This window comes from Amaranthus tricolor, chromosome 3 (assembly GCF_026212465.1).
Source record: "Amaranthus tricolor cultivar Red isolate AtriRed21 chromosome 3, ASM2621246v1, whole genome shotgun sequence".
NCBI classification, from domain to species: domain Eukaryota; kingdom Viridiplantae; phylum Streptophyta; class Magnoliopsida; order Caryophyllales; family Amaranthaceae; genus Amaranthus; species Amaranthus tricolor.
In genome coordinates this window covers 30,735,515-30,752,099 of record NC_080049.1, presented here as the reverse complement: position 1 = coordinate 30,752,099, position 16,585 = coordinate 30,735,515, and the positions used below count along the sequence as shown (strand labels likewise).

The 16,585-nt window shown below is 32.9% G+C and overlaps 1 protein-coding gene across 1 annotated transcript; it reads left to right on the top strand.

Moving 5' to 3' along the window:
- Positions 1 to 7,385: 7,385 nt before the first annotated feature.
- LOC130808172 (protein STICHEL) lies at positions 7,386 to 15,640 on the top strand. Its single transcript, XM_057673635.1, has 6 exons — positions 7,386 to 10,395; positions 11,151 to 11,370; positions 12,459 to 13,022; positions 13,827 to 14,556; positions 14,854 to 14,929; positions 15,033 to 15,640. The coding sequence occupies exons 1-6, from the start codon at positions 8,143 to 8,145 to the stop codon at positions 15,126 to 15,128; spliced, it is 3,939 nt and encodes a 1,312-aa protein (XP_057529618.1). The 5' UTR covers positions 7,386 to 8,142; the 3' UTR covers positions 15,129 to 15,640.
- Positions 15,641 to 16,585: the final 945 nt, after the last annotated feature.

The following is a 16,585-nucleotide window of genomic DNA, read 5'->3' as shown; positions in this document are numbered from 1 at the left end:
GACATAATACAATATTATAATTTTACTGCTAAATGACAAATGGCAGTCTAACAACCATTTGCCAAATGCAGCAAAATTATACAATATGAATGATTAGATTGTTTCTATAATAAAAATTTAGTTTCCAATAATGTTTCTTAAACTTTTTGGTAATTGAAATCATACAATCAAAATGATTAGATAATTGTCATAATTCTATAATAAAAGACGTAGAATTTCACTATTTCCCTTTAACACATAATAACATAAATTAAATAGTCAAAATAAATATTTTCAGTAATAATATGAAACTTTCTTGATAATTGCAATGAAAATATTTAATGTAGTACTCCCTCCGTTCCTTTTTGATCTTCCACATTACTATAACGGGTAGTTTCAAAAGTTCTTCCACTTTAGAATACTTTCTATTTTTAGAAAGTTTTTATCTCACTTTTACCCCTTAAAATCCCCCTTTTCTTTTAATGTACCCATTTTCTTTTATTTATAATTATTTTCTCTCTCATACTTCCAATATAATCATTACTTCATTCACACTACTATTTAATTAAAATAATACCCACTACAACCTCATACTTCCAATACAATCATTACTTCCCACTATTATATAATTAAAATAATACCCACTACCACCAAAGATTCTATTTTTCTTAATCTTTGTGAAATACCCAAATAGGAAGAACAAATAGGAACGAAGGGAGTATATTTTTTTGTCCATATCGAATTATTGTTATATTTAAACATATAGAGTATAATATTTTATTTAAATTAATATAATTTCATAATAACAATGCACAATGTTATTTTTTGTTTTGTTTTTTATCACTCTGTTATTGAATTTGAGTGATTGTGTTATAAAAAATTTAAATATATTATTACATTTTATTTAAATTACTATAATTTCTTAGTGATAAACTGATAATATACAACTATATTTTTATTGTTTGTTTATTGCTCTATCATTTAATCATTTATTGACTTTTTATGTTGTTATATTAATTTAAATATATTATTATTATATTTTTTAAATCACTATAATTTTATAATGTTAATATGAAATAATATTTTTTTTATTAATTTTTTGGAAAAATTACCTAAGAATAATTCAATTTTTTTACTGATTTCCTACAATAATCTCAACTTTTGATAAATCATAATAATCCCTAATATAAGGAGTGCTTGCTAAGAATGTACCAAAGTAATCTCTTATCTACACAACAAGTCATTTTGCATAAAAAAAAATACAAAATTAAATTATAAAGTGGAAAAATTTAATAAAATTAAAAAGAAATAAAGTAAGTTTTTTATTTTAACTTTTAATATTTAATATTTAATATTTTAATTTTATTTTTCTTTTTTGTAACAATTAACCTGCAAAAATCGGTCAAAATTGAAATTATTCATGATTAATCAAAAGTTTAAATTATTATAGGAAAATCAATAAAACGTTAGATTATTTTAGGTAAATTTTCTTATTTTTTATTACTTTACTCTATAATTATTTGTCGAGCTATTATATTATTGTAAACATTTTGAATACATTATTACATTTTATGTATTTTACTATAATTTTATAATGATAATTGCAATTGCACAATAACTTAAAATTTACGTTTTTAAAAAAATTCGTTCTACAAACCCTCGTGCGTTGCACGGGTTTTATACTAGTATATAATAATTTAATGTAGTAAGTATTATGAAACAGGAAAGTATGGCAAATATTATGGAACGGATAAAGTAATAAATTAATGTTAAAAATTAGTTGGATAAAAACCGCAAAGCAAATCAATCCAAAATGAATATGAAATATGGTTTGGACATATCATAATTTAGTTTGGATTTAGATTAAAAAATTTTAAACTGAAAATTTTAGTTTGGAATAGGTTTGAGTCTTCTAAAGATAGAAAATCGAGTTTGCGTACTGAATTGAAATAGGAGTTCATGTTCACTGTAGTGGGCGATACTAATTTAAAATTTTAGCGCTCTTAGAAACGAAAATAAGCCTTTAATCAACAATTCAAGTTTCTTTTTTTTTTCTTTTTTTTTTTTAATTCTCAAGTTTCTTTTTTCCATCCCAACTTGTGAATTTTTTTTTATATCTAATATTTTGGTTTTCTTATTCGATTTGCAATTTACATTTGTATTTAAGTTGTAAATTTAGGTTAGACTAGACTGAAAAAGCTTAACTCTAATTTGATAGATTTGATTTGGCTTGGATTATAACCTATTTTGGTTTGGATTTTGATTGAAAAATCAAAAAGGGAATTTAAATTGGTTTGATTTGGTTTTACGACAGAACAAATCGCCAACTGAACTTTTTCCCCTATAAAAAATCAATCTCAAATTAATCACACGATAATTAAGATATAATGTCTTTAAAAATAGTCTTTTATCCAAAGTACATTAATTAAAGACAATCCAAAAATAATTCAACCTGAAATATGTGTAGTTTATGGTCAATAGTCAATTCTATGGAGTTGTTTGGTAAATGAGTTTTTTGTTGTCTTTTGATTTTGGTTTGTTGGTTGGTAATGGCGATCAAAATGAAAAATTTTAGACCTGATAGCTTATGGCTTGTTGACACATTTTTTCTAATAAACACCCAACAATGAATACTAATTTTACCTAATATTTCATTAAACAGTTGACTTATACAATTGGCTTAAAAGCTAACAAAACAATCAACATTTTTAATTGATCAAATAAACCCACTAAAAAGTCAACAGTCATTTACCAAACGATCTTTGTATCTTTATATGTCAACTCTAAATTTAGAAGAAGAGAACAAAGAAACCAGGCAATTAGAAGAGACAAGCAAGTCTTGATGTGATCACAAAGGAAAAGAGAAGGAACAACCTCAAACCTAAAAAATGTTCTCAAAAGGTAGAACATGAAAAAATAATCAATACATCTATCAAATGCATGCGGACATAGCACAAGAATCAAGTCAATATTTGGTTGAAGATTAGAAAATAAGTATTATTTTTTTAAAAAAGCTATCAATTTAATTTTCTATTAATATTATTTTTTCGAGTCATTTCCCTAAATAATGCAATTATACAAAGTATTTCCCATTTTGCTTGAAATGGAAAACTAATTCCCACATTACCGTCCACGTAAGATAGCTTTGAGAAATTTTTTTTTTTTTAAATATAACCGCTACATGAAGTAGCGGTTTTATTCATGCATCTGGAGTAAAACGCCATCTGAGATGGCGGTTTTGTAGTGGAAATTTTTTTTAAAAAAAAAAAAAAATATGTTAAGTAAACCGCCACTTGAAGTGGCGGTTTGGTAGCAGTACAAAGCAGCCACAGTGTCGTGAGTTTTCATTCATTCCATTCCATTCTTAGTTGCTGCCGGTTTTGCTAAAAAAAAAAAATTCTTCACTCTCATTTACTTCAAATTTACAATTCCTCTCATTCAACTAAGCTAATCAACTACATTCTCATCTTCTCCTTGTGTACTAGTTCATTTTCATCCTCATTTAAGGTATGAATAAAACCCTAATTTTTGTTCTCAGACCTTAGGCTCCATTAATGCGTCGTTGACCGATGCATTGAGTCAAGCGGGTTATGAGTACCTCATACCGACTCCACCCGTCATTGGCGACGTAGATGACACATTCCACACTCCTTCTCCAAGGAGTTCAACCCATCGAGGTAGCTCTTCCGGAGGATCCAGTTCTCGGTCCACAAGAGGCCACCAGCGTTCATCTGCTCAGGGTCGGTCTTCCAGATCGCCATCGACATCCGCTACTATGTCGCCGTTCGTTCCCCCGTCTTCCATCAACACTCCTCCGCCACATCCATCGCCTCCGCAAAGGATTATCACATATCAGCGTGCTAGTCAACGACGAGCTCCTACTCTTAATGTCATTGCGGAGGTTGACGAGTTCATACCATCATCATCCACCGGTGCGCAAAACAAAAGGGGCCGGGGGTTGTAGTTTAACAAACTTTGTATATTCTTATATTATTTTAACTTCTTGTATATTCTTGTATGATTTTAACTTTGTATGTTCATGATTGTAATATATCTTCGCATTATTTTCATAATTAATTTTTTCAAATCAAGCTGGTTTGTAATTGATTAATATGGAATAGATGATATTGAACTAGTTTAATGCAGGTTACGTTCACTATTTAGGGGAAATGAAAGAAAAAAAAAATTGTTGCAAGCCACCAGCAAACCGCCACATGAAGCGGCGGTTTACCAGGGATCAAACCGCCACATGAGATGGCGGTTTGCCTTGACCAAACCGCCACTTCATGTGGCGTTTTTGTGCTTTATGTAAACCGCCATTTCAAGTGGCGGTTTGGTCTGAAAAAAAAAAAAAAAAAAACTTTTCCACGTGGACGGTATTCTGGGAAATACTTTCCCAAATTAGGTAAAGTGGGAAATTTTTTTTTTTAAACATTATTCTGGGAAATGACTCTATATTTTCATTCATTCTACTGTATTTCAAAAAGAAAATAAAAAACAAACTATAAATCAAGTTATACTCTTTGGACGTTCAATAATTGATGTATTTAAAAAGCGTCATGTAATAATAACTAAAGAAGAGGTAACAAATACTTCTTCCATCCCACTTATTTTACATTTTTGATCTGTTCTACTCATCTTGTATTACTTCTATTTTTAGATAACAGATCTTTATTTTCTTTTAATCTCATTCTTGCTCTTTAACTATTTTATAATTTTATCTACACAATTGGCTATTTCTTTTCATTTATTACTAATATCCTTTTTTTAAAAGATAACAATTTTTGTCTTTGCTCCTAATTGACAAGAAAAGGGAGAGTAATTATCCTCTCCACCTTAAATGTCAACAAAATTTTGACTCCATAACCCAAGTATAATTGATTTTTTTCTTTGAAATTCATTTTGAAGGTCCAAATATCTATTTTAGGCAAAATGTTATCAAACCATTGATCAACTATTTTTAGTATACGGTCGTATGGGTGCAAGCTTTTCCTTATTTTAAGCCTTATATCCCAAGTTATAACCTTAGCAATTATTTTAAAAGTCACAATGAAATTGTGAAAATTATAATAAAAAGTTTGAACAATTTCGGTAAGAAAATATCTTGACAATGTTAATGTTTATTAGATTGTATTTGTTATTTTTCAATTATTTTATTTTCTTCCTAACTTTCATATATCAACTAGTCCCAATTTGATGGGTCAAGCTAAAGAACCTAAAGATCTTGAAAGTCAGTCAAAATCTCCAAAAAACCTATTGCAAGGGGTGAAATTACCAAAATGCTCCTTGATCAGTCCACCAAGGTCATTTATTGCTCTATAAATACCCTTATTTATTATCATTTATAGTACGTTTTTTTTTCTCTCTAAACTACTTGCATTCATTTCTTGCTTCATATTTCCGACCACTGACTTGAGCATCGGAGGGACTTTTCGAGAAACAGCCCCCGAACAAGTGACTGTTCGTTTTGCAGGTCAATAACCGAACCCAATTCGAGTATTTGAACTCTTCAGCGACAAAATCCTTTTTGTAAACAATCCCATCCCCTCTAAAAACAAGTTGACTCGATTTCTTCGCATAAACAATATCAATGTATTACCATTTAAAAAGATATATTAGGTGATAATTAAAATTGTAAACAAAAAATATTTTTTATGGTTAAAATATTATTACCATAGAAATAATACGATCCGTTTTATGAAAATTTGCACTACTAAATTATTGATCTTATCTCCTCTTCGTGCTAAGAACCAATTGAGTCGTTGGGGTTTTAGAGATAGTCATTTGAAAATGATTAATGATTAAAGTTTCTAAGTAGTATTTTCCTTCAGAGGGAATTTTTGAAGGTTAAGTGAATCTTTTTATGTCAATACTACATAGTACATACTATGCATTGTCATAACTCATAAGCTGCTTTGCGTAATTTTGAACTTCATTGCCCAAGTTATGGCCTTCAAAAGTGTTACAACAAGGGATCATGGGTTTATTTTTTTGACCTAACAAATTCAAATTTAGCTTCAGATCATAAAAATAAATCATGTTTCAATTTAGGTGTTCAAATCATCTAATGATAATATTTGGTAAATTAGATGATTGAAACAACTTATTATTTTGAATCATATTTTAAGTTTGTCACCATTAGCGTAAATCAGTAGGTCAAATAGATAATAAAATTATGTGTTTAAATCAATCATTTTAATTAGCCATCAATCACTTAGCAACCACAGTTAAATTGTATTTGTAATCCCCAAATGAATTTGATAACTATGAAGATGAAAAAATCTTACTAATGTATCATAATATTATTATTGTACTATGAGCCTATCATTATAAAATGGTAGAATACTTTTTCACTAGAAATATAGTAAAAAGGATATGTTGGGTTGTTTGTAAAATTCATGGCAATGGGAATATTTTTTTAGTGATGATTATCATAAAATATGCTATTTTTATGGTAATAAAATTTTAATAATAATTTTTTATTACCGTTTAATATCACGTCTCAGAATAGTAATGCATTGCATTGAAATAAATTTTTTTAAGACTATATTAAATTGAAATAGAACAAACATAACCATAACATATTATTGTACTATTCGTTTATCATCAATCATGATAGATTGATAGTAGTTCATTATACAAGAGTAGAATACTCCTTCACCAGAGTAAATATACTAAAAGTACATTAACGTTTCGTTTGATTGTTTCTACTAAATTATGATAATGAAAATGTTTTTCATTGCTAATTTTCATAAAATATACAATATTAATTATACGATTATAAAACTTTAATTATTAAAAAAAAATTCACAAAATTTTTATTATCATCTAATATCACACACATAAATAGTAATGCACTGGGTATGACTTACACTGAGTAAGATGATAATAATGATATAAATAATAATGCATTCAAATAAAAAAACCAAATCAGAACAAACATATTCAAATACTTCCTCCGTTTCATAATACTTGCTACATTTTCTATTTTTGGCAATTTCATATTACTTGCTACATTTCCGTTTTTAGTAATAAAACAATCATTTAAAGTTCTACCTACCCCTATTTTTATCCTACTCTATACTCTATACTCTATAATAAAATACTATACTATACTCTATAAAGTAACCTAACAATTTATTTTTCCTTTTTCTTTTTCAATTAACAATAATAAAATACAATATTCTATAAAGTAAACAATTAGCTACAGTGTAAGTCAATCACTTTTCTTAATTCTCGTGTCCATGCAAATGTAGCAACAATTATGGAACGGAGGAAGTATGTCAAAATATTATCTATCAATATTACAAGAACTTTTTATTACCGTTAGTCTCCCCTAAAAATGTCAAAGTAAAAGAAAAGGCAGGGTAAAAACTAGTAGAAAGATTCCTGCTCTGGTGAATATCACATCCTTACAGACCAGTTCCCCTAAATTGGAGGGATATGGACTACAGTATGATTCTTTCTTCAGTCTTTGAATTTCATTTCCTTTTCCACCCTTTTTGATTTCAGTCAAAACAAGTTAAAATCCACATACCCACAAGACAAAGACCCTCCAAATCTCCTTGCATTCTTCCAAATCCAACCAATTTTAACAATTGAGCGCCAACAACTTAATAAACCCTAGGGAGAGAAAGGGAAAAAAACTATGAATCTAGAGAGAGAAACTACTCCTTAGTGCTTGTGGAGTAGTACCAATCTACCATCCCTTTCTTCCTCAATCATCACCTTTCCTCTTCATAAATTATTGCCCTTTTCATATCTGTCAGCATTCATTCATTCATATGACTTAAAATGTTTAAACTTTTTAATTTCAAAAATAATTAATTTTAAAGATGAAAACTTTATAGATCTGCTTACCCATTACTTCCCCATAATCTCATAGTATCTTCCCATGATTCTTACTTTCTCAATGTTGTTCCATTCTTAGAAATAAAGGATTTTTTTAGGAAAGTTTTGATCTTGAGTGTAAAAAGTCAAAAATCATAAAAGGGGACTTTTTTGTTTCCTTTTTTGATCACGAATCACGATTGAGATGGGTTGTGTTTAAATTGGATTTAAATGCAAATCCCTTTCATGGGTACTTGAGAAAAGCTTGCATTTTTGTTTAAATGCACAGGATTTTAGTTGAAAACAAGAAAAAGGAAGAAAAAAAGCAGAAAAATGGCTGGGAATAGTAGAGTGCATGATCCAAGCAAGCTGCATTTGAAGAAAGAATTGACCCAAATCCGGAAAGCAGCAAGAGTATTGCGTGATCCTGGTACTACTTCTTCTTGGAAATCCCCTTTAAATTCATCTAGATCTGTGGGACCCTCTATTTTCAATAGCAATGATAATCTCCATTATCTTTATAATACTAATCATGAATTTTTAACTGCTAAAAATGATGATGTTAGTCCTAGTTTGCAACAAATAGTTCAGGAGAATGTCAGTAATGGGAGGGAAAGAGAGAAAGAGGATGACAAAAATAGGGAAAAAGATAGAGAAAAGGAGAGAAGGGTTTTTCTTTATAATTGGAGGAGTGATAGGTCTTCAAGTGAGAAAAGTTTGGGTAGGTTTAATTTAGATTCTGGTCTTGTTAGTAATAATCATAATAGTTATGTTGATGATGGATCTTCTCTTCCTGGGAGTGTTGTTGGTGGTAGTGTTGGTGAAAGCTTGAGTGATGGTCGAAATGCCGGTGGTGATTCCAAGAGTGATACTTGTATAGGAGATCATCGTCGAGGGAATAGACACCACCGGCACTATTCAACTACTTTTCGATGTAAGGATACGACGGTTGGATCGATGGCGTCACCCACGATGGTTAGGTGGGCTATTGGTAAGAAAAAATCGAGGAAAATTGCTTCTTCTATTGTTCTAAGACAACATTTGCAAAAACCGAAGCAGAAAAGACCCGTTGGTTTAGTTGATAGGAACTCGAAATGGGCATTAAAGGGTGCCCCTTCAAGTGGGTTTGTTTTGAATCGGGATGATTATGGTAGCTTGATTGATCAATCTGATGACACGGAGGGATATTGTGTGTCTGAGGAATTGCGTCGTGTTGAATCCCCGTTGCTTTCAAGGCTTAGGCAGAAGCATGGGTTTTTACGAGGTAGTCGAAGGGATGACTCCTCGTATAGTCTGAGTACCCCTGCGTTGTCAACGAGTTCTTTCAACAGAATGTTAGCGAATTGTAGGAATCCTAGTACTGTAGGATCATGGGATGGGACGACAATGTCTTGTAATGATGTGGATGATAATGAGGATGATGCTTTAGATTTGCCTGGTCGTCAAGGTTGTGGGATTCCTTGTTATTGGTCGAAAAAGACTCCTAAACATAAAGGGTCTTATGGTAGTTGCTATTCGCCTTCTCTTTCTGATACGTTGAGGAGAAAAGGCGGTAGGTTACTTTGCGGTAGCCAAAAAGATAGTCACAAACATCGAGAATCTGTATCACGCGCAAAGAAACAAAAGATCCTTTCTCAAATGGCCCAAGGACATCTTCCCTTGCTCAACAATAGTTGTGATGGTGGTGGTGATTCTTCCCCAGGAACAGGGAATAGTGATGATGAGCTTTCTACAAATTTCGGGGAGCTAAGTTTGGAAGGGTTGAGCCGTTTGGATGGGAGGAGGTGGTCTGCTAGCTGTAGGAGTCAAGATGGTTTGAGCCTCATTTCTGCCGGCGGGGACGGTGAAGAGGAAGGCTCATCAGAAAATATACGGAGCTTAAGTCAAAGATACCGTCCCATCTTTTTTGACGAACTGATTGGGCAAAATATCGTTGTACAATCTCTTATGAATTCAATATCAAGGGGTAGGGTTGCCCCCGTTTATCTCTTCCAAGGTCCTCGTGGCACGGGTAAAACATCGACTGCAAACATTTTCGCAGCCGCTTTGAACTGTTTGGCAACGGAGGGAACAAAACCTTGTGGAATGTGTAGGGATTGCACGGATTTTATCTCCGGCAGGAGTAAGGATCTGATGGAGGTTCACGGCACAAGTAAGAAGGCGTTCGATAGAGTTAGGTATCTCTTAAAAAGCTTATTGACCGGTCCTTCATCGGCTTTCTCTCGGTACAAAGTTTTGATAATTGATGAATGCCACTTGCTGCCGTCTAAGACTTGGTCGACATTTTTGAAGTTTCTCGAAGATCCATTGCCTCAAGTTGTGTTCATATTCATAACTACCGATCTTGAAAATGTGCCACGCACAGTGTTATCACGGTGTCAGAAGTATCTCTTCAACAAAATTAAAGACGGCGATATTATTAGCAGACTAAGGAAAATTGCGGCTGAAGAGAGTCTTGAAGTTGATTCGGATGCCTTGGAATTGATTGCTTTGAATGCTGATGGTTCACTTCGAGATGCAGAAACTATGTTAGACCAGTTGAGTTTGCTTGGCAAAAGAATAACTACTTCTCTTGTTAATGAACTTGTAAGTATTTTTTTCCTGCAATTTCTTGCTAGTTAATGTATATTAAATTAAATTATTCGTAAAGTAGATGTTTATCGCTTGATTGCTTGAGATGGTCTTTACATGACTTATTTCTATACAACACATAAAGAACTGTCAGAAAGAGAAGTCTCGTGATATACTGATATATATGCACAATTTGCAGCTATAAGTTGCATTTTTAGATGAAGGATATAAAGCTTTCTCTACAAATACGTTCCATGTGTACTTGTGGTTGTAAATTTTATAAATCATTCGTCATATATAGTGCAAAGTTGCGGTAAAGGTCGCAATCACGGTAATGGCATGAGGATGTGGTATTGGTCATAATAGAAAATATGGGCGAAACCATGAGATATCCCTTGAAGGGTCCTTTTTTTTTAAGAAAAAAACGCGGTTTTTTTTTACGAAATTGTGGTAATGCTGGCAATCAAGGTAATGGCATGGTGATGTGGTATTGTTCATAATAGAAAATATCGGGCGAAACCGTGAGATATCCCTTGAAGTGGTCCTTTTCTTGAAAACGACGCGGTTTTTCACATCTTAACAATGCGGGAAGCATTGGTTAAGTTTTTTTGAAACTTTACAATGCGATGCTATGTGATGCGGTCTTGTTTTTGCACTGTGATTCATATAGAAAAAGCTCAACAAGTAATCAAAAGTGTTGCTCTACTTGCACGAGTTATATGCCATTTTTTTTTATGATCCTTTTTTTTATGGAACTTTTAATGGTACAGGTGGGGGTTATATCAGATGACAAACTACTTGAACTATTGGAGTTGGCTATGTCCTCGAATACGGCTGAGACAGTAAACAGGGCCAGAGAGTTGATGGATTCTGGAATCGATCCATTAGTGTTGATGTCTCAACTCGCCAGTCTTATTATGGATATCATTGCCGGGTCTTACCAACTCGCAGATGCCAAATGCAGTACCTCATCTTTTGGCTGCCGAAGTTGTGAGTGCTTACATCCTAGTTTTTAGATCTCGCTTTTTCTTAATCTGTATCTGAATTCTAATCTCGGAAAAAAAATTCATTAAATTTTTATGGTAATTCATTGTAAAATTGAAAGATGATACGGAATTTGTGCCATCTGTTCTGATGGTAATTTTGTGCCTTCATGTCATTTCATGTTATAATGCTTCTCATCGTAGTAATTTGAACTTCACTTGCATGCTAACGTAAACAAAGTACAGCTTTAACTCGCTTTATATTGAGAATGTGACATTTCATACCTGAACTTGCTTCTTATCTGACGGTAAATATCATACAATCTTACTATTAGTCTGTTGTATTACTTTAGTTGGATTGTGTCAACATGAGAGCATCATTTGCTACTCTTCGGTGCAGTGTAACATGATTCGTTTGTTAATTCGCCTTTTGAATTCGGGATTTGCTAAAAATGACCTTAAAAGAGCCTAATACTAACCATAATTTGCTTTTTTTTATTCGTGATTTGCAAAGAGATTAGTGAATCATGTGATATTGGTTCGGTGTGCAAGTAACTTAGAAATACTTAAAATCTCCATTTTCTTTGTATAACCTTTAATTGTGATGATTTTTTATGTTTGTTCTTCTAGACTTGTTTGACATTTATTAGCTTTCATCTCCTGGACTTCTGATGGGAAATCTTTTTAGTTCTGTTATTGATTACGGTCTTGTCCAACGTAACATAATTCGTCAGTTAAATCGTCTTTTGAATTCGCGATTTGCCAAAAATGACTCTATAATAGCCCAAAACCGTCTTTTGAATTCGTGATTTGCCAAAAATGGCTCTAAAATAGCCCAAAACCGACCATAATTCGCTTTTTTTATTCGCGATTTGTAAGGAGATTAGTGAATCATTTCTTAACATTGTCACATGATTCGCTAATCTCCTCGTGAATCATGGTCGGTTTTGGGCTATTTTTGGGCAAATTTGAGCGAATCACGAATTCAAAAAGTGAATTAGCTAGCGAATTATGTTACACTAATTCTGAACTCAATACGAATCTGAAAATTGTCTCACTAACAATCACTATTATTGGTTGTGTGGATATCCGCAGTGTCGGAAATGGAGTTGGAGAAATTAAAGCATGCATTAAAGCTTCTTTCTGAATCCGAAAAGCAGTTGAGAGCTTCGAGTGAACGTTCAACATGGTTTACAGCCACATTATTACAACTTGGCTCTGTTACTTCACCCGAGTTTACTCTATCTGGAAGTAGCAAGAAGCAGAGCTCAAAAACGACCGAGGAGGATCCATCTTCTGCTTCACGAGATGCTTCTGGGCGAAAGAAGATGTCTGATTCATTGTATATGATACGAAGATCTGCTTCTCCACCGTTATTTTCTTCAGAGGGTAATCAAAACTCCGGCTACCCTGAGGAGCCGTACTTGCTTACTGGTGGCATGAGTACGAACCCAAAACCCACACACAAGCGTTCCGTAAATAGTTTAGATAGCTCTGCTTCGCACGGTGATTTTATTGGCGTAGGCATGAACATGGGACAAGCAAACATGGATCAACTGGATGATCTATGGCTGCAATGTATTGAAAAGTGCCATTCTAAGACTCTGCGGCAGCTGCTTCATTGTGATGGAAGGTTACTATCAATAGCTGAAGCTGAAGGTATGTTGCTGATATCTATATTCTATATATAACTTGTAATGTTTCCACGGTTATTTTGTTAATGTACTACTTATATAATCGGGAACAACCTCTTTGTTATCACTAATAAGGGTAAAGTAGCGTACATCGGGAACAACCTCTTTGTTATCACTAATAAGGGTAAAGTAGCGTACATCTGACTTCCCGAACCCCACCTAGGTGGGAGTCACATAAAGGTATTGCGGCCCTTTTGTTACGTGGTATTAAATAGTGGTTATGCGAATGAAAGCCGATGTAGTTTTGGTTAAAAAATCTCTTGGATACTTCATTTTCTTCATAAAATTCATTCCAATGCATTACCATTGGGAGAGGTGGTATTAGGTGGTAATGGAAATTCGTAACAAAAAAACCTTTTTATGATCAAAGTTTCATAACCATGGGAGTGACGTGGAATTTTTGATGAAGTTTTACACTATAAATTATTCCCATTACCACTATTTAGTACCACTAACCAAACGGGCCGTAAATGGTTTGTGGGAAGCATTGGCGGAAACAATGTGAGGTCATGGAGGTCAGTTGATATCACTTAAATTTAAAATAAAATCAGTAATATTTAATATATCCTAGATAAGTTGGTTAGTGCTATTTTTCTCTCATGGAAACACCAGAGTTCGAAACCCAGTACTTGCGTTTTGCTGTTTCATATAATTTTTTTATTAACATCACCTTTTTTTTTTTTTTGGATCTGCCACTGGTGGAAAGGTTGTTGTCATTGTGCATGCATAATTTTATGTTAGTTCCCTCTAACTAGAGGGTTTATTTTAGGTGTTGTCATCGTGTACATTGCTTTCCGGGACAAAGTCGTCAAGTCAAGAGCTGAACGGTTTCTTATTAGTATCACTAACGCAATCGAAATGGTTCTTGAACGAAGTGTTGAGGTTAGGATGATTCTGTTGCCGGACAGTGGTGGTGCAGATACAGTTAGATCACCAAATATGGCAGGACAAAAGCAGAACAAATCAAGCGTTGCGAACAATATGGACGTAGAAGGATTTGCGAATTCTGACTCACATCGGGAGCTTGCTATAGTTCCTCGAGCAAACTTGAATGGAGGGTCAAATTCATCGTTGTTATTAGATAATCGGTCACCAAGCATTTTGGACCAGTCGAATGATAACAAAGCTAATGTTAGGAGACATGAGTTTCCAACGCAGAGAATCGAGTCTATCATTCGTGAGCAAAGGCTTGAATCAGCTTGGTTGCAGGCTGCCGAGAGAAGCACACCACGGTCAATAAGTCGTCTAAGACCCGAGAAAAATCAGGTTTTGCCTCAAGAGGGCATTTACAGCAAAAATCAATCGGAGTCTTTGGATCCTGCAGAGTTGACCTCCAGCCATTGGGATGATGAACTCAACCATGAAATCAATGCTTTGAAGGGAATTGACGTAAAGATTTATCAGAACGATCAGACTGGTAAAAGGGTCGACCCTCTTCCTATATCCCCCAGCTTGCTGCATCAGAGTGGCTTTACCTCCAATCTTAGCAAGGATTATCAGTGAGTTATCTTTCCTTTATCCCCCTTTTATTATGTTGGTGTTCGAAACACATTCGATTATCCGATATTTACCCGATCTTATAATAAACCCGACTTGACCTGACTTCAAAATGAATTTTAAATTATATAAAAAACAATGTAGACACAAGATCCGATTTTGACCCGACCTGAAACACGTGACCCGAATACAACCTGATGACTTGATTGGACACCTCTAACATTAGTCCACTTACTTTATGCTATTTGCAAGTTAATACTCATTGCTTTCCTTTTTGTTTTTTGGGGTTACTCTCATAGGGGATACGAGTCGGGGCCTGGAACTTCCGGTTGTAACATGCTTCTATGTTGGAATACCCAAAATTCAAGAGGAAAGGTAAATTGCTATTCAAATTTCACTCCAATGTTGGCTGTTCTTGTTGTATATATCAAATTGTATATACTCAAAAAGATACATAATTCTTTCGTCGTGTTAATAGGTAAACCAAGGATCTCCTGTTCGGGCGAGCAAAGGTGGACGCTTCCTATGTTTTGGGGAACGTAGGAAGTCACGACAGAGCAAAGCAAAAAGATAAAAGTACTCGTTTCGACTCAAAAAATTTTCCGTATTTATTACTTATTTTATCAGTAATTTCTTTTAGGAAATTCTTAAGGGTGAAAGGTAGATCATGTAAAGTCACACTCTAGCTGGTTCTGTTCTTTGTACAACTATTCTTATGGTGCTTAGGGCTTAGTAAGGGCATATGGGGCAATGGGTATGTTTATGTGGAGTAATAAAGCAATGAGGTGAAAAGAGAACACTCTTATGACTTGGTTGATCTCATCCTTGTAGCCCTAACTGATAAATTAGGGCAAAATGAATTTGTGAAAGTTATTTTTTGATGATAAGCCATTGTTGAAGATTTTCACATATTATGGTAAAAATTATAATACAGGACCGTTTCTCGGTGAGACAACCTCAAACAAGAAGCTCATATTCTCATAGTATGTATTAAATGGGTCATTTAACCTTCTATGAGGCGCGTCTCTTGGGAAGACTGTTTCATACAATAATTTGTGATAGAAAATTAAGGTTCGGGTCTTTAAATAAAAGTCTACTAATATTGAATTGTGTGACGTAAGCATAACACATAAGGATGACAACTGAAATGGTTTAACACACATGAGATGAATTGTGAATGTTTAGTGGATAAAATTAATTTGAATTCGTTATTAGGTAAAAGAACAAGTTTAGTGTAGTGAATAAGTAAAATTTAAAACAAAATTATTTTAAATTCAATAATTATTGGTAATTATTATAGGATAAAAAGAATTGATTGAAATAAGTTTAGTTCAATAAAAATGAGGTGACAAAAATAGTTATGTAATGTTTTAATTAGGGTAAATTTCTTTGTCTCTTTATATAAAATTTTTGGAGTTTTTTTTGAACAATTAATTTTCAATTGGACTTTTAAACTTTTGTGATTTTTTTTAGAATTTCACTTTACTTGCAAGTACATGATGAAAATAATCAAAAATACACCAATACATATGGTTTATAAATCCTACTATTTTTCACTTATTAATTATGTTCCTTTTGAATTTTCTTACAAATAAAACGATGATTCACATCTTACATCCTATTTGAAAATATGATAGAATACAAGACAAGTGTTAAGAATTGAGATTCAAGTGTAAAATAGTCTGAGATATGTGAAAAAACAAATTACATATTATTTCTTTCATTATACACACAAATTCATAATCTAAGTTATTACACCGGATCAGTATAAATAGGTGTACATTCAAGTGTTTGAGTGGATCTTAAATACGATATTTCAAATGCGTTCAATTTGAGATTATATGTTTACTGTTGATGTAAAAATTTTGTCAATCCAATTTCAATTTTATATATAATTTATTTTGAGTTAGAAAAAACGTACTTAATTTAAACTAATCAGATTAAATTTGAATAACTCCACATATAATTACTAATATCTCTTTTGCTCATTTGTTTTACCTTTTTTTCCTCTCCAATTATTAAACAAGGACG

Excerpts from the sequence above, each read along its gene's own strand:
- LOC130808172 (XM_057673635.1), top strand. The coding sequence starts at position 8,143 with ATGGCTGGGAATAGTAGAGTGCATGATCCAAGCAAGCTGCATTTGAAG. Across the intron at positions 13,023-13,826 it reads ATCAATAGCTGAAGCTGAAG|GTGTTGTCATCGTGTACATT; the intron begins GTATGTTGCTGA and ends GGTTTATTTTAG. Across the intron at positions 14,930-15,032 it reads CCCAAAATTCAAGAGGAAAG|GTAAACCAAGGATCTCCTGT; the intron begins GTAAATTGCTAT and ends TCGTGTTAATAG.